At 40.3% G+C, this 22,527-nt stretch overlaps 1 protein-coding gene and 1 long non-coding RNA gene across 5 annotated transcripts in view; one reads left to right on the top strand and one right to left on the bottom strand.

Annotated features, from left to right (window-relative positions):
- The window catches only part of ZNF292 (zinc finger protein 292), a 77,184-nt gene extending 76,463 nt beyond the window's left edge, over positions 1–721 (bottom strand). For 2 of the 4 annotated variants that reach the window (XM_036912162.2, XM_057489408.1), the window contains exon 1: positions 69–198. Coding sequence is in view for 1 of the 4 variants with exons in the window: in XM_036912159.2 (XP_036768054.2) it covers positions 69–236 (168 nt within the window). In the remaining 3 variants the exon portion in view is untranslated. Of the gene's footprint in view, positions 1–68; positions 266–470 lie in introns of those variants that run through there. The other 2 variants (XM_036912159.2, XM_057489407.1) reach the window with 2 other exon arrangements.
- LOC118925858 (uncharacterized) lies at positions 299–1,233 on the top strand. Its single transcript, XR_005030204.2, has 2 exons — positions 299–406; positions 615–1,233. It is a non-coding gene; the product is annotated as an uncharacterized LOC118925858 (long non-coding RNA).
- Positions 1,234–22,527: the final 21,294 nt, after the last annotated feature.

Below are 22,527 nucleotides of genomic sequence, written 5' to 3'. Positions count from 1 at the left end.
CCACCGGGCGCTCGCTCGCCTTCCCCCTCCAGCAGGGGAAAGGGGGAGGGGACCCCAGGCGCCCTCACCTGGCACAGCTGCTGACAATATTCCGTGGCCGCCTCCACGGCTGGCACTCGGCTCTCCCGCAGCTGCCGCTCCAGGTCCTGGAGCCGCTCGCCCAAGCGCTGCAGCTCCGCGACGCAGCCGCCTCCGCCGCCACTCAACCTCTCCTGATCGGCCTCTTCGTCCGCCATCTTCACACCCCGCTCCGTCGCGTACGCACCTGGGTCACGTGATAACACAATGCCACGTTCGGCGGGGTCACGTGCCGGGCGCGCTCGCACGCCGCCGAGCACGTACAAAGAGACCGGTGGGGAGGTGGGGACGCCGGCGCGGGCGGGCGGTGCGAGGGCGCCCGTGCGAGGTGAAGGGAAGGGGACAGGGGGAGGGCGGGCTGGTGGCGGCGCGGAAGACCGCAGTTTACTTACCCCGAGCGGGAAGTGGGGTGCAGCAGCCGAAAGGGGCGGGCCGGTGAGGGCTGCTCTCGGTCACGTGGGCGCCGCGATTCAAGGGGGAAGCCCGGGGAGGGGCTGCCCTCTGCAGCGTCCCAATCCACGCTTGGCTTTCCCCAGTCCCCGAAGTCTTCTACGGACACATGCCCCAGTTCCCCGAAGGACGAGTGAGGGAAAGCTCTGAGTGCGCTGTGGCAACCGCTGCATTTAAGGTTGGCTTGCAGACAGGCCCGAGGCACAAGAAGGAGAAGGTGAAACCTACCCATGGACCGCAGATGTGAGAGCCAAAGCAGGACTGTGAACTGTCAAAATTCTCTCTGACTTCTTACCGGGCCGGGGAGCAGGGATCCTAGTGCCTGAGGTACCAGATCTCGTCCCGCTCGACTCGCTTCCTTTTCAGCCCCAAGAACGCCTCTTCCCTGGAAACACAATCTCTAAGGGGGTGGAGGCAACAAAGAAAAATAACAATTGGATCAGACCAGAATGAGGTTCAATTCCTGTCTGGGGAACTGAGCAAACTCATGAAACGCATAGCCTGAAAGATTTGACTATGAAATTGTGGACGCTAGAACCAGGTTATTTTTAAGCCACGAAAACATTTCTAGTTTAAGTGATAGCCATCTAATCTGTTCCACTGTGATTTAAGACTTTGCTCCTACACGCTACAGAAATCACCATCACTGAAAGCACGCTGTATGTGAAAGCTCTTGAAAGTACGTTAAGAGAAATAAATAAATAATAAGGACTCCATTAAAAATCAACGGAAGAGGGGAAACTGATGCTAAAAGAACAAGGTTATAGAGAAATATAAATTCAACAGCTGTTTTACTGGTGCTGCAAATAGAGAATGGCATTCTGAACCATATTTTATTTGCAACCTGGAAAGAATGAATGCTTGGCACTTGAAAACAGTAGAAGAAAAACTACAAAAATTCAAGTCCTTAATCCTAAAGTTCAGAATAAAACGAGTATTTTATTACATTGCATAAAATTAGACAAGCGGCTTATCTTACAATTGAATGGTCTACAGAAATTCAGAAACAATGATACTGATTAGGGACCTAGTCTTTTCACTCTCATCCCAAGTGAAGTATACTTTTCCAGAACAAGCATTTAAAATAAAAAAAATCCTCTTGTGGGCAGCGTTCTCTTCAAGAGATTTCTAGTATCAATAAAAGTGTTCTAGACCAGAATGAATGTTTTGTAACCCATCAGGGGTGATGTTTTAAGTGCCATTATATGATGTGAGGGCACAATCGAACCATTATGAAAAACAGTATCAGCTAAAATATTAGTACAAAGTACTTGTTAATATGTTCTGATATTACATATTAAGACAGGTCCTTCAAATATTTTCTTGTGGAAAAGGCTGCGAAGTACATCCAAAGGCTAAGGAGCAAGGATATAAAAGTATCACTGACAGCTGAAAAGGCAACAATTAAGGAAGCTAATGGATTTTAATGTTTGCAGCATACTCTCAACTGAAGTATTTTAGATATCCAATACCAGGTTTCTCTAATCTATATTATTTTAGGATGCCAGTGAAATATAAAAGTGAGAAATATGAGATTAGCCACATGTACAAATAAATACAAGGACAGATAAGATATCAAGGGTTAGCAAGATACCTTTTCACTTCAGGTATAATGGCCTACGCCAAACTTAATCTGTAGAAAGAAAAATGGAAGAAAAGAAAGAGAAATATAAGCAAATACTGATTTAACAAAAAATCCAGCCTGAGACTGTAGGTTATTCCCATCTCCTGCTTGTGATAGCCCTAAACTAAGGCAACTTCGTAAGCAAACTGTTTCTGAGCGCTGTTACTGTCTTGCAAATGACACGCAGTATGGATGACCAAGCCCCTTACTTTTATTTAGTATCTTGGAGCCCTACGTCCCCATTCCTCCACTTTAGGGCCTAAGGGAAATGGAAGGACTAAGAGTGAGTGATGTAATCATCGAATAGTCACTTATTGAGTGCTTATGCACAGGCACTGCTTGGTTTGTGAAAATCAAAGGTGAATAAAAACTATCCCTGCCTTGGGAAAGCGTAAGTTTCTGTGGAGGCGTGACCTGCAATAGCAATGCACACGAACAGGCAACGCACACGAACTATTATGAAAATGCAGGTAGACTGAGCGCAGAACACCAAAGGGGTCTAAGGTCTGGCCAGACCCTCCATCAAAGCTCTACAGAAGTGCAGGCTTTTAATTGAATGAGAAGAACTGCAGATACAATTCTTTAACAGGTCGATCTTTTAGAGATCTCAGAAATCTCATTCTTTTTCACACAAAAGGTTTATCAACAAGTGCATGTGACTTACACCCAAGTCTATCTGTTCTTAACACCAATTGTCCTTGGAATCATCACACACACACACACACACACACACACACACACACACACACACACACACACACACACACACAGAAAACTTACTTTCAGAGGCCCGTTCCATAGAGAAAGCAAGAATAAGCCCCAGGGCCAGGGCCAAGAGACTCCGTGTCTTTGGGGAACTGGGTCTGCTCCGCGAGTGTCCCTGCGCATTCTGGACACAGCGCGATTGCTATGGAAGTGATATAATCATATGGACCTTCACCCCGGAGAGACTAGATTCCACAGTAAATAGATTTCACGGCCAGAAATAGACCCCACCCCACCCCCTGAGATTAAGAAAGCTGGGAGCAGGCCCTCAGACGCTTAGGGAACACACTTGTCTGCGTGCGGGCCGCGCTTGCCTAACTGCTCCTCGAGTTCGTCTGGCTGCCCTGGGCCACACCTCGCCGGTGCACATTTTTCCCTAGAATTCTTGAAATAACAGGGCCTAGGGGCAGGGCGGGAGCTGGGCTGTGCCTGCTAACGGAGCCTGGGGGCCGCGCCAGGGATGCAGTCAGCTGGGGTCTGCAGAAGCCAGACACCGCGGGTCTGAGACCCCGCAGGTCCTCCCGACCCCCGCAGCAGGGAAACCCGGCGGCCCGGCCCCCGCCGCAGCTCGCGGAGGGAGCACGAAGCCGGCGGGTGGCGGCGGAGAGCGCGCGCCGCCTCGGGCCGCGGTTTCTCCCTCCCCTGGCACGTTCCCTGGGCCCTGGCGACCAGGACGGTCCGCGGGGATGGGGCTCCGCTCCGGTAACGCTGTCTGCGAGCCCCCACTCGGCCGAGGCCGGACTGGGCTCCCTAGGCGGGGCCGCCGCCAACGCCGCCCGCGCTCAAGCAGCCCCGGCGCCCGGCAGCCGCAGCTCGGGCTCTGGCAGCCATGGTGTCTCCACCCCGCGCAGCGGACCGAGCCCGAGGAGCGGCTGTGCCTCCCGACCAGGGAGCAGCGGCTGTCCAGGGCCTCCAGGCCAAGAGATGCTGGAGACCCTCCAGGGCGCGGCGAGGCGCGGGGCCTCCAGAAACCAACCGGGCAGAGATGCTCGCGTCTGTCTCGCGGAGGCCCAAACACGGGCACTGCTGCTTGGTCTCCAGCAGGTCAACATGCTCTCTTCCACAGGGCTGGGCCGCCAGCCCCAGACCGGCCGCCTCCTGGATCTCAGAGGTCAGAGGCAGAGTCTGTCTGGGGTTTGGTCCAGGACAACGTCCACCCCCCCACCCCACTTTGGGAACCACTGCTTTGCCCTCAGACACAGAGAGGAGGCATGGGTTGAAGCTCTACTGGAATTGGTTAAAAACACAATATATTTTTCCAAGGAAGGCATATTTCTTGAGAGAAACAGTCAAGGGAATCAAATAAAATGTTGCAACCGAGGCAGGTGGTGTGCCACATACGGAAATTATTCCATAGGCACCTGAAACATTGGACCTACACTAAGAAGGATTACTTTTAGTCCTTGAATTCCTCCCAGAGAGAAGACAGCATGAAATGAACAGGTAATTAAATAAAAAGGGGTATTTTGATTACCTGTTTGGATGTTTTCTTTCCGTATGGGGAAAAGCTAAGTGCAAATGAGAAAGAGCATTAACAGTTTAAGGAAAATGTTTTTAATAGAGCCTCAATTATTCAAATTTATAAATTAACCAAGGTAAAAATAACCACAACATAAAGCAAATAAACTCTTGGAAGCATGAATGTGATACACACTGTCTCTATAGAGAACGCTCAAGTTGGTTCACAACATTGAAGAAGCAGAGAACCGTAGAAAACACTCTTCTTGTATATTGGGATTTTTCATCACTGTATCTCATTTACCTCGTTGGAAACCCATCAGAGAATTTTCCTTTGTGGTGTGTAGGGGCAGAACATTTTCTTGTCTTAGCTTCTAGGATCTTTGGTGGGCCTAATCATCAAATTGATATGACATATTAAAAGAAGAAAAATGAACAAAATTTACAACATATACATCTCCTATAGACATGTAGCAACCCAGGAAAACCGAGAAATTCTCCCAAATGACCAATGCAATCATCTTAAAATACTATCTTCAACAAACACAAAAGATATTGGGTGTGGAGAGTCAGTTATGAGAGGTTACCAGGAAAAGCACAGTAAATAAGGGTAAGGATGTCATGCAAATTTAAATTGTTGCTTTCTCCATTGGCAGCAGTTTCTAGAGATTATTGTCATCTCCTGCTTCCAGGCACAGCCAAGGAGATACCCTTACAAATGGAGATTTCCCTTATAAATGTTTCTCACAAAAAGGTGACACAGTTTTCAGAATTTCACCTATGTCTGCTGTTTCTTATAAACAGCTTATAATGATCCCCATGTCAAGGAGACATTTTCGAAAGGCAGATTCTTCTCCCATTCAGGCCCACCTTTGAAACTTCATGTAAGAAGTTTCACAATCAAGACACTGAGTTGCTCCATCTCACTGAAGCAGTCTCAGTTCTGAGAATATGTCAGTTCAGTTAAGCAAATTGGGTCTCATTTCAGCAGGCAGTCTTGTTGGTGGGCCTCCAAATTTAGGCCTATATTGTGCAGCAGTCAGGTAATTATTAAGAGGTATTTCTACAGAAACAAAAGAAAAACAAAGGTTAATGATTGGAGCAAATTATAAACCAGTTTCTGAAGCCCAGGGGGAAGCCAGCCAGTATTTCTAGATGTCAGGGTCAAAGCATCTTCAGATGGAGTGAAAGCAGGCAGTGGCAATCTGACAGATTTTCCCAGCTTGCAGTTTGATCGCCTCTGATGATGACATTGGGTCTACCAGTAAACTTTCTGAGTGGCCCATGCAGCTACAGGCATGAAGAAGATTGTCTAAACATGAGCTATTGTGGCAGTTTTTCTGACCTTTATATCAAGTTATCTAGCTTCAGTTTACAAGGCTTCAAGGAAAAGGGGAGTTTTAGTTCTCAAGTCAAAATGTTAGGTAGAAAGATAGACATGAGCATCTGGGGAAGGGGAAAGTAAGATTTAAGGAAAAAATTACCCAAACCCTGCCCAGGTAGGGGGGTCCCACATGAAGATAACAAAGGCCTTGTAGGGAGATAATTTCTTTGCCTATTGGGAACAGGCTAAACTGGTCCCAACCTGATCCCAATGTGGGTGCAATCGAACAAAACTGAGAACTGCCCAAACCACACCTCATCATTATCTAGTAAAATAAAATTGTGCCCCACTGCGACCTGGGGCATTTCTGTGTGCATTTTGGGAAAAAACATGAACAGTAAGAGGAATGGGTGTGTAACTCGAGCTGTCAATCAAGAAGTGCCTCCCTGAAAGGGGAACCCTCCAACACTGCTGGTAGGAATGTAAATTAGTTCAACCATTGTGGAAAGCAGTATGCTCAAAATGCTCAAAATAGACTTACCATTTGACCCAGGAATTCCACTCCTAGGAATTTACCCTAAGAATGCAGCACTCCAGTTTGAAAAAGACAGATGCACCCCTATGCTTATCCCAGCACTATTTACAATAGCCAAGAAATGGAAGCAACCTAAGTGTCCATCAGTAGATGAATGGATAAAGAAGATGTGATACATATACACAATGGAATATTATTCAGCCATAAGATGAAAACAAATCCTACCATTTGCAACAACATGGATGGAGCTAGAGGGCATTATGCTCAGTGAAATAAGCCAAGCAGAGAAAGACAAATACCAAATGATTTCACTCATCTGTGGAGTATAAGAACAAAGGAAAAACTGAAGGAACAAAACAGAAGCAGAATCACAGAACCCAAGAAGGGACTAACAGTTATCAAAGGGAAAGAGACTGGGGAGAATGGGATAGTAGGGAGGGATAAGAGCGGGGAAGAAGAAAGGGGGTATTATGATTAGCATGTATAATGTGGGGGGTGGGGGAAAGGGGAGGGCTGTGCAACACAGAGAAGACAAGTAGTGATTCTACAACATTTTGCTATGCTGATGGACAGTGACTGTAATGGGGTTTATGGGGGGGACTTGGTGTAGGGGAGAGCCTAGTAAACATAATATTCTTCATGTAATTGTAGATTAATGATAACAAAAAAGGGGGGGATTACTCCCTGATAGGATAAAATTAACTGCAAATCAACAGTTAATGCATGTTTTACATATCCTTAATTTTGATCTTTTAAAGGGTGTCGGATGATCAGCTATGGAAGTACATTTTTCTGATAATATCTTTCTCTTAAAAAAAAAAGCAGTTCCTGTGTGGTGATCTCCAATAGGTTCTTCACAATGGTATAAAGGTCATATCAAAGTGTGGGCAAAGGGTTTGTTTGTGTTTATATAGAGGATCAAAGCCTAATTTGGCTACCCAGAAAACGAATTAAGATACGATACGAAGAAGAACTTCCAACATCAACATCCTCTGGAAGAGTCGTTCCAGAAGATGATCATCAAAAAACTTCAACAAAGATCCTGGCGCTGTTGCAGTTGTAGCTGCATTCATCCCGCCGGTTCCTGGACTTGCCGTTGGAATGAAGAAGGAGATATCTAAGCTGGCCTGTGCATACAGTAAAACAACAAATTTGACTGGATCTATATTGTCGGAACTCAACCAAGAATTAGGAGAAGTGCAAGTTGCAGGGCTCCAAAATCTTGCAACTATAGACTATCTACTGTTAAAAGAACATATGGAATGTGAACAGTTCCCAGGAATGTGTTGTTTTAATTTGTATGATTTTTCTCAAACTATTCAAATTCAGTTAGACAATATCCATCATATCATTGATAAGTTTTCACAAATGCCTAGGGTACCTAACTGGTTTTCTTGGTTTTACTGGAAATGGCTGGTAATTGTAGGTCTGCTTTGGTTATGTATCTGTATTCCTATTCTGTTAATGTGTGTATGCTATTTAATTAGTAGTTCGTTAAAACCTATACATGCTTATGTTACTCTACAAGAAGTTATGTCAAAGAAATAATCAATCTTCCCATGTTTTCTTCCGTCTGCTACTTCTAAAGCTTTTCTTCTTCCTTCCTAATTACAACCCTTTAGTAGAATTCGTGCCTCATATCGAAATTACTGAGTATAATTCTTCCAAGTGGTAAAGATACCTCAAGACAAATGCTGGGCATAGAAGCCACAGGGCAGAAATATGCAAAAAAGTAAAAAGCTAACCTTTTCAAAGAATATTGCTTCTCTCTCACTTACCAACTTTACATTTCCCTGTATGGCCCCGGAAGATGACTGGTTAGCCAGAGACAGGTAAGATTCCTCAAGGGAGGAACAACCTAAGACAGGCACAGTCACAGGGGGGCCATCCGGTGAGAAATTGGGGATCAACAGAGGTGAGGCTTAGAACCTCACCCCCCCTGTTTTGAGAGAAATCTTCTACATCCGTGGATGTTTTGTTGCCCTTGTCTAGCTTGGATTAACACATAGTCTACAGGCACACACCTGATCATCTACATTTGCCCTCTTACAGCACTAAACTATGTTTTCTACCTTTATCTTGCATCTACCTACCACTTCAGCATTTTATTTAAATAAATAAATAAATAAGGGAGAAATGTGGGATTCACATATAAATCAAGTATAAAAATCAAATGAATAATCATATCTGACTTGATTGTTTATAGTTCATGATGTGTGATCAAAACCGAAAGCTTCTGTGATGACTGCCCTTGCACTGTTCACCATGTAAGAACTTACTCACTATGTAAGAACTTGTTCATCATGTAAGAACTTGTTCGTTATGCTTCAGAAGATTGGAGACTGTTGAGAATTAGGCTTGGGGTTGATTAATGATTGTGCATTGAGTCCCCTATACAGAATTTTATTGTTGTTAACAACCATTTGATCAATAAATATGAGAGATGCCCTCTCAAAAAAAAAAAAAAAAAGAAATGCCTGCCTGCTTTATCATGATAAGTAGACCCTCCCCTAAAAGTCTGGGTCCTTTGTCTACCTTGACTATGGCCCACTCTTCCCTTGGAGTATATTCAAATAAAACTTTCACTCTGTGTCACTATTGTGTCTCTGCCTTTCAATTCTTTGTTGAGATGGGGACAAGAACTAAGGAGAACAAACTCCACCTGTAACAAAAGGATGGGAGAAGATTAGAAATGTTACTTTGCAGATTTATACTGTGATGAGGAAACCAGAAGAATTTAGGATCCAGTCCAGTTAATAGATAAATAGCAAAATCTTAAAGACAGTTAACATCACTAGAATTATCAGGACTACAATCTGATATCCACACAAGTGTTACAGTTTCTGATGAAGCATATTTTTTCTCTCTACAATCACATGTACTTTAACCAATGATAATTAAGGTAAAACTAATTTGTTTGTGAAATAAGTCTAGTTGCAAAAGACTCAGTCTGATTTTCACATAAATACAGCAAGAATAGTGATTGATCATCAGCTCTTTTAAACCTGATTTACTGGAACTTTTCATAAACAATCTCAGATTGGACTTTTAAAAGCCAGTCAAAGCTAGGGAGCCAAGTGAAGGACTTGCCTGCACTACATGTAGATTTGGGTGAAATCCTCTCTTCTTGCAGTCCCCTAAATATCCTGAAGTTCCTGCACTTGCCAGGAAGTGACCTTCCTTACTCACCTGCTTAGGTTGTCAGAAACTTTGTAAGCAAGATACCAGGCTGTTTTCCAGGAGATTTTATTGGCTTCATAAAGTCATCCTTAGTTCCTTAAAGTTTTCTGTAATATCTGATTCTATGCACATTCTCAAATCTGGCAATCTGGTCAAAGCCTTGATAATATAACCAGTTTCTAATTGTGTCCTATTAAAAGGATAGCAGATTCTTACTGAACTTACAGAAATAACTTGAAAATAAGAATATGCATTGAAAGTTTCTGAATTCTGGAGGAATCAGGTAGGGAGCAAAAAAATAAATGTTTCATCTTTGTTCACAGTGGTATCCTACTAAATTGCTGTAAATCATAGACAGCTTAAAAGAAAAGAATTTCCTTGAATCTGGAAAGATGGAACATTAAAGAATCAGCAAAGTTTCCCACAAAAAGTCATAAAATTATAATCATCCTCATCAGTTCATTCAATCCCACGTAATTAGTTCTGCTTGAATGCAGTTTTTACATTAGTTCTGGAAATTCTTACCCAGTTCAATGGATGATCTTAAAGTTAACAGAAACCTGTACTCAGAGTAAAATAATAATTGTGACAGAAGACCTAAAAATGACGATGGTTAAAGATCTGATGAGAATTTGTTATAATGCAATTGACAAGGAAAATTGCTCGTGTCTGTGACACATACACTTCAATATAATAATTAGAATTGCAAGAGATAACATACCAGGACATATGAAATTACTAGGAGTTTCATACAATTTCTAGAATACTTACATTAATAACCTATATCCATACAAATATAATGTAAGAAGGTTTAGCATCACTTACTTGACAATGCTTTCCACATAATTTAACATACCAAATAAGCCTATTAGTGTAGCATCTATCTTTTTACAAAGAGAGAGTACAAATCTTTTGAGATGTTCCAGGGGTCCTCTGGAATTAATCAAAGTTAATTTAAAGTAAAAAAGCTTTCATTTAGAATTTGACTTTGGGAAGTTTGTCAAATATACCAAGAGATTTAGGCAGTTGAATAAACAGAATCACAGATCATTATGAAATAGTACGTAATTATCTATTTAACCAAGTTACAATAAAAGATCTCAAAGGAAAATGCAGAAGGTTACATAGATGTGAGCAAAACTTGGCTCTTTTAATATTAAAAAGACTCAGTTTTCCTAAGTAATCAAAGAGCTGATGATAAAGAGTGCAGGAAATCATTTTGTCAAAACACAAAATCTTTGCTTTCTAGGTAGATTATTTACAAGGCAAAGAAAAATCTTTCACAATCTCTTGCCAGAAGAAAACCAATAGTCCCAGAAAACTGTCTTTTCAGTAGATGAAAGAAAATTAAATTTCAGTTTTACATAAGTACACTATTGATATTAAGGCTTATTTTTAATATCTTAATAATAATTCAGTTTTAGCCAGGTTGATCACACAAGGTAAAATTCTTTCTCTCTTTACAATTTTCTATTTAATTTGTACTTTGTATTCCTGAGACAGGGACCATGAATGTAGTCAGAGTAGGGTGAGAGCCTCTGGAAAAAGTAAGGCAGAATATTTACAGTCAGAGCAAGGTAACAATGGGCAAAGACGTCCCTATTGAAACTCTGTGTTAAGCATTATGCAAAGTCAAGGTCATTCTCTAGGGTGAAGATACCAGACTAGGAATATAAACATCTTCAGTGAGATCAGTTAAAGCTCAAAAGGCCAGAAGCAAGTTGGCCTGAAATGTCTGAGTGTTCTGCAAACAAAGAAGGGTATCTCAGCATAACCCATGACTTCACTGTACCTCAACTACAAACAGCCCTAGCAAACAGACAACAACCCAGCTCACCTTGAGGGCAGGGTAGGTGGTACAAGTCTGCACACCTAGCCCTTATTCACATTCCTGAGTATCCTCAACCAACTATAAATCCCCTAGACAATGCACCATCATGGCCTCTCTTGTCCCCTCCTGGAGTGAACCAGGAGCTCTGTACTGTCACTTTATCTCTAAATAAAAGCCTATCCCTTGTTCTCCTACTCTGAGTGTTTGCAAAGTTCATTCTGTGGCTGCATGAACAAGAACGCTGGCATCATTCCCATTTCGCATTTTGAAATCACCAGTTTTACTTTGGGGCAAATTATTCTCTTTTTCTTTAACAAAGATACACCTCTGTACCTCATACATTTTGTCAGTTAAAAACACATTCTACTTTCCTTGCAAACAGAGTTGTTTCCCTTATTCTCTCTGGTAGCTTTAATCACATATATTAGAATTTTAAACACTTAGAAATTTTCATTTTTAGTGAAAACTAAGTAGTAAGCAATTGTGAGCTGTTATATCAATATTCTCTAGATTGGAAAATTTATGAATACATTTCATAATTTCTAGAAGCATATCCTTCTTCAGTGTACAATCTTAATAGGGAATAAGGCATTTTTACTAACAAAATTTTTTTATTGTTAGTTTATCTGCAATCGGAAGCCAGAAGTAGATAAACCTATGTTCACTAATTGTTATTTTACTATTTTATCTTATTTGGAAATGACCCAGATAGTCAATAAATTTCCCATCATTTAATTTATCTTGGCAAAACTTTAAACTTTTCAAGTTGTGAGGAGAGCATTGTGTATTTCCCTCAGTTCTTGTCCCTGCCGCAACAAAGCATTGAAGGGCAGAGACACAGTAGTGAAGCAGAGTAAAAGTTTTATTTAAAGTTACTTAGAGAGAAAAAGTGCTGACAACCTCAGGAAGGAGAGGCACCCTGAAAAGTTGAAGAAAATTTAAGGCTACACAATTAGAAAGTGCGGGGGACCTCAGAGAGAGGAGCGCACTGAAGGGTTAAGGTCTGGGGTTTTATAAGCAGTTGAAGATTTTCAGGAATGCGATACAGGGCCAGGTGCGGACTGGCCAAATTGTCTCAGAATGTTCATCTTTGTTAAGACATTAGGTTCTTTTTTTTTTTTTTTTAACTTAATTCAAGAAATGTACTGCTTTGATTCTTTTCCAGGATATCAGCTCCTGTCTGGAAGCATATCAATCAAGACTGTCTGCCCTGCCTCCAAGGTTCGCTGAGCCACTGTCCGTTTGATTAAAATGCAATCTTAGCTTTAAGATGGAATTCTTCCTGAATAAGCTGGGCCTTTTAGCAGGTGCGAGAGTAAATCTTACAATGGTATGTTCTAACTGACACAGTGAAAACATAGGCTATGCTGAGATACTTTTCTCTATCTGGGGAGTATTCAAACTTCTAGGCCAAGTTGCTCCTGGCCTTCTGAGCTTTCTATTTTTAACTAGTTAATTCTTTGAGTCCCTTCTAGTGGGATTTACTGGCCTTATTCTCTTTCCACCCTGCTCATATCTGTTTTCCTGCTTAACAAAGTTACCAAAGAGATTTGGGGAACTCACATACCATAAAATATAATTACTGCTAAAAAGTTTACCTATGCACTCTTACCCCACTTACATCTCTCTAAATAATATGCTCCCCAAACTTATGTTTAGAAGTGCTTGTTGGTTTTTAAGCCAATTAAATAGAGCTCTTGTTCTACAAATTAATTTTGGCAATTCTGAGAGTAGAAAAATAGCACACATCTATAACAAATAGACACATGTAAGCATACACATGGACACAAACCAATCCTACAGCTTTTGTTTTATAATTTTACCCATGAGGCAAGTATGATAATGCAAAACTCACTAGTTTATAAAAGAAAAGTTTAGTCCAAGCTGTTTTTCTGTCAGGTAGAATAAGTTTACCCACTTAGATGGTTAAAGCTTTTTCTACTAATAATTGTGGAGAAGACATTTAAGATTTTCCATTAGCCCAATTTCCATATACCTTTCCCTCTTGTTTTCTTCTGATGAGAAACTTTTCCCAAAAGTTTGCATTTCAAAGAACGGCTCTTGGGTCCTAGAGAAGAGTATGTAGTATTCTACTCATATCCTAGAGCAGGATCAGTCCTACCCAGCACTTAACCTTCTACCATACCTTAAAAAAAAAGTTCTGTTATTCACTGTTCCTCTCTCTACAACCTCATCCTCTTGAATTCCTCTATAACCAGGGCTCTGCTGTGGAGCCTTCCTTCATCTGCTTGGGTGGACTGAGGTCTGAGTATAACGTCTGTCATTGGCATAGGTTTGACTCATTTGTTCTGCTATTTCTTATCACCACACCCCCCAAATAGGGAAAAACAATGCTTCAAAGCTCCTATAGCTTTGACTTACTACTTTATGTATTTTTATTTGGAATCTGTCATTTTGCCTTTCATTATAGTTAATCTATGAGGTGAGCCTAGCTCATGAGCCTGTAAGCCCTTTGAGGGTAGAGATGCTTCTTATAGACAGCCTCCCTTCTCTAATACCCTTGACGCACTGCAAGGTAATAGTCAATAAATGCCCACTGAACTACATCCAATTCAATTTATATTTGGCAGTCATAGATATGGATTTATACCTATCCTCATTATCTAAAATATCCTAGGCTATACAGGGTCTAAAATATCCTAGGCTATACAGGATCAGATGCCCTTCAAATTTTAGGAGCTTATTTACAACTGCCTTCAAAAATTTGGAGGATCTATGCTTGAATAATATAATAATATATAATCAAAGTTATAACAAATAGAATCAAAAGAAGACATAATATGCTCGGTTGTTACACTGTAACAGATGAATTGCAAAATGTGGGCTCTAGCTTCTCTTTCACAAACTTAATCTGTGCTTTAATCTAATTTAAATTTGTCTTTGCTGTTACATTTTGTCACACATGATTTTTTAAACATTATCTCCTTGAGAAATTATAAATTTCCATTCTAATTGTTTTCTTTACATTACTGATTTTTTCCCTCAATTTCTTTACCATGAGTTTACCCACGAGTATCTAACACACTGCTTTACATGGACCCTTAATACCTTCCTAGAAATCTAAAGAAAGAATAGGTATAAGGAGATTATGTCTGATTCCCTAACAGGGAATTGTTGAATCAAAAGCAATATGTGATTTTAGTTTAGTTAGACATTGCCAAATTGCCTTTCCAGAATGGTAGACCAAATTTAGTCCTATGAACAATATAGAGGAGAGCCTGCTTTCATGAAAACCCTAATAGAATTGAGTTTTGTCAAACTCTTAAAGCAATTACATCAATTAAAAATATCTCAAGAGATTCAAGATGGTGGCATGAGAGGTGAGACAGAGAACTCTCCCAACACCACACAGAGTATGAAAATATAGTTAATACGACTAGCCCTAAAACAGCAACAGGAAAGAAGGCTGCACCATACTGCATACAGACCTCACTAAACAGGGTAACAGATGAAAGCCTTGATCTGGTGGGACCCAAGCCCTTTAGCCACCACAGTTCACCAGTGGGAGGAGGAGAAATGGAGTGGGGAGGGGGTGGAAGCCTGGGATTGTTGAACACCCGGCCATGGAGGTCTGCTTTGTGAGCAGAAACCTACATTGTGTGGTGCTCTGGAGGTGAGGGAGCTGGGACAGGCAAAGTGCTTGAGGGACTGAGATTCCAGCTATTTGTGGAGGACAGGATCCACATCCAACCAGTCTGGGACAGAGGAAAGATGGGTGTTCTGAGAGGCTTCCTAGCAGCGAGAAGGCTGATGAAGGGGTGGGGAGCTTCCTGCACAGGAGAAGGGAGAGCTGGACAAGGTTGTCTGGGCCTGCTCTGCCCAGCAGGTTGGGAACTTTGAGGAACTTCAGGCTCTCCATCCCCCTGGCTGCCTACTCGGCTCCAAGCCCCCACCCCCACTGTGACACGCAGCCTGCCAAGCCTTCCTCCTGGCCTGCCAGCACTTGCTTGCAAACCGTGAGTCACTGCACTGGTGTCAGGCCAGCCAGAGGGAGGCCCTGCTTACAACAGCAAGAGATGCCAAGCACAGAGGCTTACACCTGAGTGCTCAGCCCACTGGCTCTAACACTACAGACAGGCACTGCAGCCAGAAAGCAGGAAACAGAGGGCACCACACAGAAATATGAAACGTCAAAAGAACCTGGTTCAGAACAAAACCTCACAAACCCCAGAAAAAGGGCCAAATGAAACTGAACTCACCAATCTTCCTGAAAGAGAGTTCAAAATAAAAATTATAAACATGCTTCTGGAGGCACAGAAAAATATTCAAGAACTCAGGAATGAATTTAAGATGGAGATTCAATCATTAAGAAATTCCATATCTGAAGTGAAATGTACAATGGAGGGATTTAAAAGCAGATTAGATGTAGTAGAAGAGATGGTAAATGGAATAGAAATTAGAGAAGAGGAATATAAAGAAGATGAGGCACAGAGAGAAAAAAGAATCTTTAAGAATGAAAGAATATTGAGAGAACTGTGACTGATCCAAATGGAGCAATATTCACATTATAGGGATACCAGAAGAAGAAGAGAGAGAGAAAGTGATAGAAAGTGTCACTGAGGAGGCAATTGCTGAAAACTTCCCCAATCTGGGGAAGGAGATAGCCTCTCAAGCTATGGAGGTGCACAGATCTCCCAACACAAGAGACCCAAGGAAAACAACATCAAGACATATAATAATTAAAATGGCAAAGATCAAGGATAAAGACCGACTTTTAAAAGCATCTAGAGAGAGAAAAAAGACCACATACAAAGGAAAACCCATCAGGCTATCATCAGATTTCTCAACCAAACCTTACAGGCCAGAAAGGAGTGACATAATATATTTAATGCAATGGAACAGAAGAGCCTTGAATCAAGAATACTTTACTTGGCAAGGTTATCATTTAAATTTGAAGGAGGGATTAAACAATTTTCAGATAAGCAAAAGCTGAGAGAATTAACCTCCCACAAACCACTTCTGCAGTGCATTTTGGAGGGAGTCCTATAGAAGGAAGTATTCCTAAGGCTAAACAGATGTCACCCAAGGGATAGACAAAGATTACAGAATATGATTCATAACATACAAAGAATGGAGAAGGAAGAAAAAGGAGGGAAAAAAAAGAACCTTTAAGTTGTGTTTGTAATAGCATATGAACTGAGTTAAATTAGATGTTAGATAGTAAAGCCTGCAATGGTAATAAGTACATACCTATCGATAATCACCCTAAATGTAAATGGTCTGAATGCACCAATCAAAAGACATAGGGTTACTGAATGGATAAAAAAACAAGACCTGTCTATATGCTGCCTACAAGAGACTACTTCAAACCCAAAGACATACACAGACTGAAAGTAAAGGGATGGAAAAAGATATTTCATGCAACTAATAGGGAGAAAAAAGAGGTAGTTGCAGTAATTGTATCAGACAAAATAGACTTCAAAAGAAAGAAAGTCACAAGAGACAAAGAAGAAAATTACATAATGATAAAGGGGTCAGTCCAACAAGAGAATATAACTATTATAAATATCTATGCACCCAACACAGTAGCACCTACATATGTGAAACAAATACTAACAGAATTAGAGGGGGAAATGCAATGCAGTACATTCATTTTAGGAGACTTCAACACACTACTCACTCCAAAGGACAGATCAATCAGACAAAAAATAAATAAAGAGACAGAGGCACTGAACAACATACTAGAATAGATGGACCTAATGGACACCTACAGAACCCTCCATGCAAAAGCAACAGGATACACATTCTTCTCAAGTGCACATGGAACATTTTCAAGAATAGATCATATACTAGGCCACAAAAAGAACCTCAGTAAATTTGAAAAGATTGAAATTGTACCAACCAGCTTCTCAGATCACAAAGTTATGAAACTAGAAATAAATTACACAAAGAAAATGAAAAAACCCACAACACATGGAGGCTTAATAACATGCTCCTAAATAATTAATGGATGGATCAATGACCAAATAAAAACAGAGATCAAGCAATATATGGAGACAAATGACAACAATCATTCAAAACCGCAAAATCTGTGCGATGCAACAAAGGCTGTGCAAGAGGGAAATATACTGCAATAGAGGCCTACTTCAGGAAAGAAGAACAATCCCAAATGAATAGTCTAAACTCACAATTAATGAAACTAGAAAAGGAAGAACAAATGAGGCCCAAAGTCAGTAGAAGGAGGGACATAATAAAGATTAAAGCAGAAATAAATAAAATTGAGAAGAATGAAGCAATAGAAAGAATCAATGAAAGCAGGAGTTGGTTCTTCGAGAAAATAAAAAAAAAATGGATAAACCCCTAGCCAGACTTATCAAGAAAAAAAGAGAGCCTACACACATAAAAAGAATCAGAGATGAGAAAGGAAAAATCAATACAGACAACACAGAAATACAAACAATTATGAGAGAATACTACAAAAAATTATATGGCAACCTATAGAATTGGACCTAGAAGAAATGGACAACATTCTAGAAAAATACAACCTTCCAAGGCTGACCCAGGAAGAAACAGAAAATCTGACTAGCCAATTACCAGCAAAGAAATTGAAATGGTAATCGAAAAACTACCTAAGAACAAAATGCCTGTTCCAGATGGTTTCACTGCTGAATTTCATCAAACATTTAGTGAAGACCTAATACCCATCCTTCTTAAAGGTTTCCAAAAACTAGAAGAGGAGGGAATACTTCCAAACTCATTCCAGGAGGCCAACATCACTCTAATACCAAAACCAGGCAAAGACACCACAAAAAAAAGAAAATTACAGACCAATATCCCTGATGAACATAGATGCAAAAATACTCAATAAAATATGAGCAAACCGAATTCAAAAATACATCAAAAAGATCATCCATTATGATCAACTGGGATTCATTCCAGGGATGCAAGGATGGTACAACATTCAAAAATCCATCAACATCATCAACTATATCAACAAAAAGAAAGACAAAAACCACATGATTATCTCCATAGATGCTGAAAAATCATTTGACAAAATACATCCATTCTTGATAAAAACTCTCAACAAAATGGGGGTTATAGAGGGCAAGTACCTCAACATAATAAAAGCATATATGACAAACCCACAGCCAACATTATACTTAACAGCAAAAAGCTGAAAGCTTTTCCTTTAAGATTGGGAACAAGACAAGGATGCCCACTCTCCCTGCTTCTATTCAGCATAGTACTGGAGGTCCTTGCCACAGCAATCAGACAACACAAAGAAATAAAAAGCATCCAGATTGGCAAAGAAGAAGTCAAACTGTCCCTGTTTGCAGATGATGCGATATTGTACATAAAAAACCCTAAAGAATTCACTCCAAAACTACTAATATCTGAATTCAGCAAAGTTGCAGGATACAAAATTAATACACTGAAATCTGTTGCATTCCTATACACTAACAATGACTAGCAGAAAGAGAAATCAGGAAAACAATTTCCTTCACAATTGCATCAAAAAGAATAAAATACCTAGGAATAAACCTAACCAAGGAAGTGAAAGACCTATACTCTGAAAACTACAAGACACTCATGAGAGAAATTAAAGAAGAAACCAATAAATGGCAACACATCCCATGCTCATGGATAGGAAGAATTAATGTTGTCAAAATGGCCATCCTGCCTAAAGCAGTCTACAGATTCAATGCAATCCCTATCAAAATACCAACAGCATTCTTCAATGAACTAGAGCAGATCATTCTAAAATTCTTATGGAACCACAGAAGACCCTGAATAGCCAAAGCAATCATGAGAAGGAAGAATAAAGCAGGGGGAATTATGCTCCCCAACTTCAAGCTCTACGACAAAGTCGCAGTAAACAAGACAATTTGGAACTGGCACAAGAACAGACCCATAGACCAATGTAACATACTAGAGAGCCCTGATGTAAACCCAACCATATATGGTCAATTAATATATGATAAAGGAGCCATGGACATACAATGGGGAAATGACAGCCTCTTCAGCAGCTGGTGTTGGCAAAACTGGACAGCTACATGCAAGAGAATGAAACTGGATTATTGTATAATCCCATAAACAAAAGTAAACTCGAAATGGATCAAAGACTTGAATGTAAGTCATGAAACCATAAAACTCTTAGAAGACAACATATACAAACATCTCCTGAATATAAGCATGAGCAACTTCTTCCTGAACACATCCCCTCAAGAAAGGGAAACAAAAGCAAAAATGAACTCATGGGACTACATCAAACTAAAAAGTTTCTGTATGGCAAAGGACACCATCAACAGAACAAAAAGGCATTCTTCAGTATGGGAGAATATAGTTGTAAATGACATATCTGACAAGGGGTTAACATCCAAAATAAATAAAGAACTTACACGCCTCAACACCTAAAAAGCAAATAAGCCAATTAAAAAACAGGCAGAGGAGCTGAACAGACACTTCTCCAAAGAAGAAATTCAGATGGCCAACAGGCACATGAAAAGATGCTCCCCATTGCTAATCATTAGACAAATGCAAATTAAAACCACAATGAGATATCACCTCACACCAGTTAGGATGGCCAGCATCCAAAAGATAAACAACAGCAAATATTGGCAAGGATGTGGAGAAAGAGCAACCCTGCTACATTGCTGGTGGGAAAGTAAGCTAGTTCAACCATTGTGGAAAGCAGTATGGAGGTTCCTTAAAAAACTAAAAATAGAAATACCATTTGACCCAGGAATTTCTCTCCTAGGAATTTACCCTAAGAATGCAGGAGCCCAGTTTAAAAAAGAAATATGCACCTCTATGGTTATCACAGCACTATTAGCCAAGAAATGGAAGCAACCTAAGTGTCCATCAGTAGATGAATGGATAAAGAAGATGTGGTACATATGCACAATGGAATATTATTCAGCCATAAGAAGAAAACAAATCCTACCATTTGCAACAACATGGATAGTGCTAGAGGGTATTATGCTCAGTGAAATAGGCCAGGTGGAGAAAGACAAGTATCAAATGATTTCTCTCATCTGTGGAGTATAAGAACAAACAAAAACTGAAGGAAGAAAACAGCAGCAGACTCACAGAACCCAAGAGTGGACTAACAGTTACCAAAGGGAAAGGGACTGGGGAGGATGGGTAGGAAGGGAGGGATAAGGGGGAAAAGGGGCATTACAATTAGCACACATAATGTAGCGGGGTGGGACATGGGAAAGGCAGTATAACACAGAGAAGACAAGTAATGATTCTATAGCATCTTACTACGCTGATGGACAGTGACTGTAATGGGGTATGTGGGGGGGACTTGATAATAGGGTTAGTCTAGTAACCATAATGTTGTTCAAGTAACTGTACATTAATGACACCAAAAAAGTAATAATAATATCTCATTTTGGTAAGCATTTCTTAAATTTTGTGTCAATTTATTTATTGCTCCAATTAATTTCAGAAGGATATAATCAATTAATTTCAGAAGGATAGAAACAATTGTTAACACTGTATAACATTAATATGAAATTCCTTAAATATACTGTGCTTTAAATTGTTTATTAACTTAGATGTTAAATTATACTCTTAAGAGGAAAACTTATTCTCTTAAGTCAACAGAGGAATATTAAGATAGAGCTAATGTTTCTTATCTAATATCTCTGACTATAGAATAGCTTTCTGGTATAGTTTTCCTCTTTTGAATTAGTGACAGATCTTGATTTCTAGTAAGAGTCACTCATCTTATGCTGGGCATAAGCAGTGGAACAAGGAGGCAACTTCCTTTACCTTTGCTCAGGATGCTTGAGTCCTGCTGTTGTTTGCTTTCCACTGTAGGATTTCTTTTTTTTTTTCATTTTTTTTTTATTTTTATTGAAGGGTAGTTGACAACAGCATTGCATTACATTAGTTTCAGGTGTACAACACAGCGACTCAACATTTATATACATGATATTTCTAGGTACCAGGTATCACCATACCAAGTTGTTACAATATTTTGACTATATTCCTTATGCTATACATTACATCCCGGTTACTTATTTATTTTACAATTGGAAGTGTGTTTATATATATATATATATATATATATTGTGAGGGCATCTCTCATATTTATTGATCAAATAGTTGTTAACCACAACAAATCTCTGTATAGGGGGGTCAATACTCAATGCACAATCATTAATCCACCCCAAGCCCAATTTTCGTCAGTCTCCAATCTTCTGATGCATAACGAACAAATTCTTACATGGAGTACAAATTCTTACATAGTGAATAAGTTACATGGTGAACAGTGCAAGGGTAGTCATCACAGAAGCTTTCGGTTTTGTTAATGCATTATGAACTATACACAGTCAGTTCAAATATGAATATTCATTTGATTTTTAAACCTGATTTATATGTGGATACCACATTTCTCTATTATTATTATTTTTAATAAAATGCTGAAGTGGTAGGTAGATACGAGATAAAGGTAGAAAACAGAGTTTAGTGTTGTAAGAGAGCAAATGTAGATGATCAGGTGTGTGCCTGTAGACTATGTGTTAATCCGCGCTAGACGAGGGCAATAAACATCCATGTATGCAGAAGATTTCTCTCAGAACATGAGGGGGGAGGTTCTAAGCCTCACCTCTGCTGCTCCCCATTTTCTCACCAGATGGCCCCCTGCGACTGTGCCTGTCTTAGGTTGTTCCTCCCTTGAGGAATCTTACCCGTCTCTGGCTAACCAGTCATCTTCTGGGGCCATACAGGGAAATGTTAAGTTGGTAAGTGAGAGAGAGGCCTTATCGTTTGAAAAGGTTAGCTTTTTACTTCTTTGCATATTTATGCCCTGTGGCTTCTATGCCCAGCATTTGTCTTGAGGTGTCTTTACCACTTGGAAGAATTATGATACTCGGTAAATTCGACATGTGGCACGAGTTCTATTTAAAGGTTGTGATTAGGTCCACTGTAGGATTTCTTCCTTTGGTCCTCTGCCCTAGTCAAGTATAGAAAGTAACAGACCACTGATAAACACCCAACTGTCTGTAGCCTTGGTGCATCTCATAAAAGGCAAGAATCACTTCTCACCGAGCACTGACTGGCCCAACACAGTAGGGGAATAAAGCTGAAGAAGGAATCATGAGAAATTTGTTTTCTTTTTCTTTTTGGGTTTCCTGTCAAATGCATGAAACCAGGACTTAAAAATGAGCCGAAGTGCTTCAAATAAATGTTCAAGATTAAAGTCAAACATTATTTTTTAACTACTAAATGACCAGTATCTGCTGCTCCTCCCAAAATCATTAGAAACTGCTCTGTGTATCTTTATTTGAGGTTATAAAGTTATAACCATG

Source organism: Manis pentadactyla, chromosome 12, assembly GCF_030020395.1.
Source record: "Manis pentadactyla isolate mManPen7 chromosome 12, mManPen7.hap1, whole genome shotgun sequence".
NCBI classification, from domain to species: domain Eukaryota; kingdom Metazoa; phylum Chordata; class Mammalia; order Pholidota; family Manidae; genus Manis; species Manis pentadactyla.
Note: the sequence above shows the minus strand (reverse complement) of the source record. Positions and strands in the feature narration are given on the sequence as shown.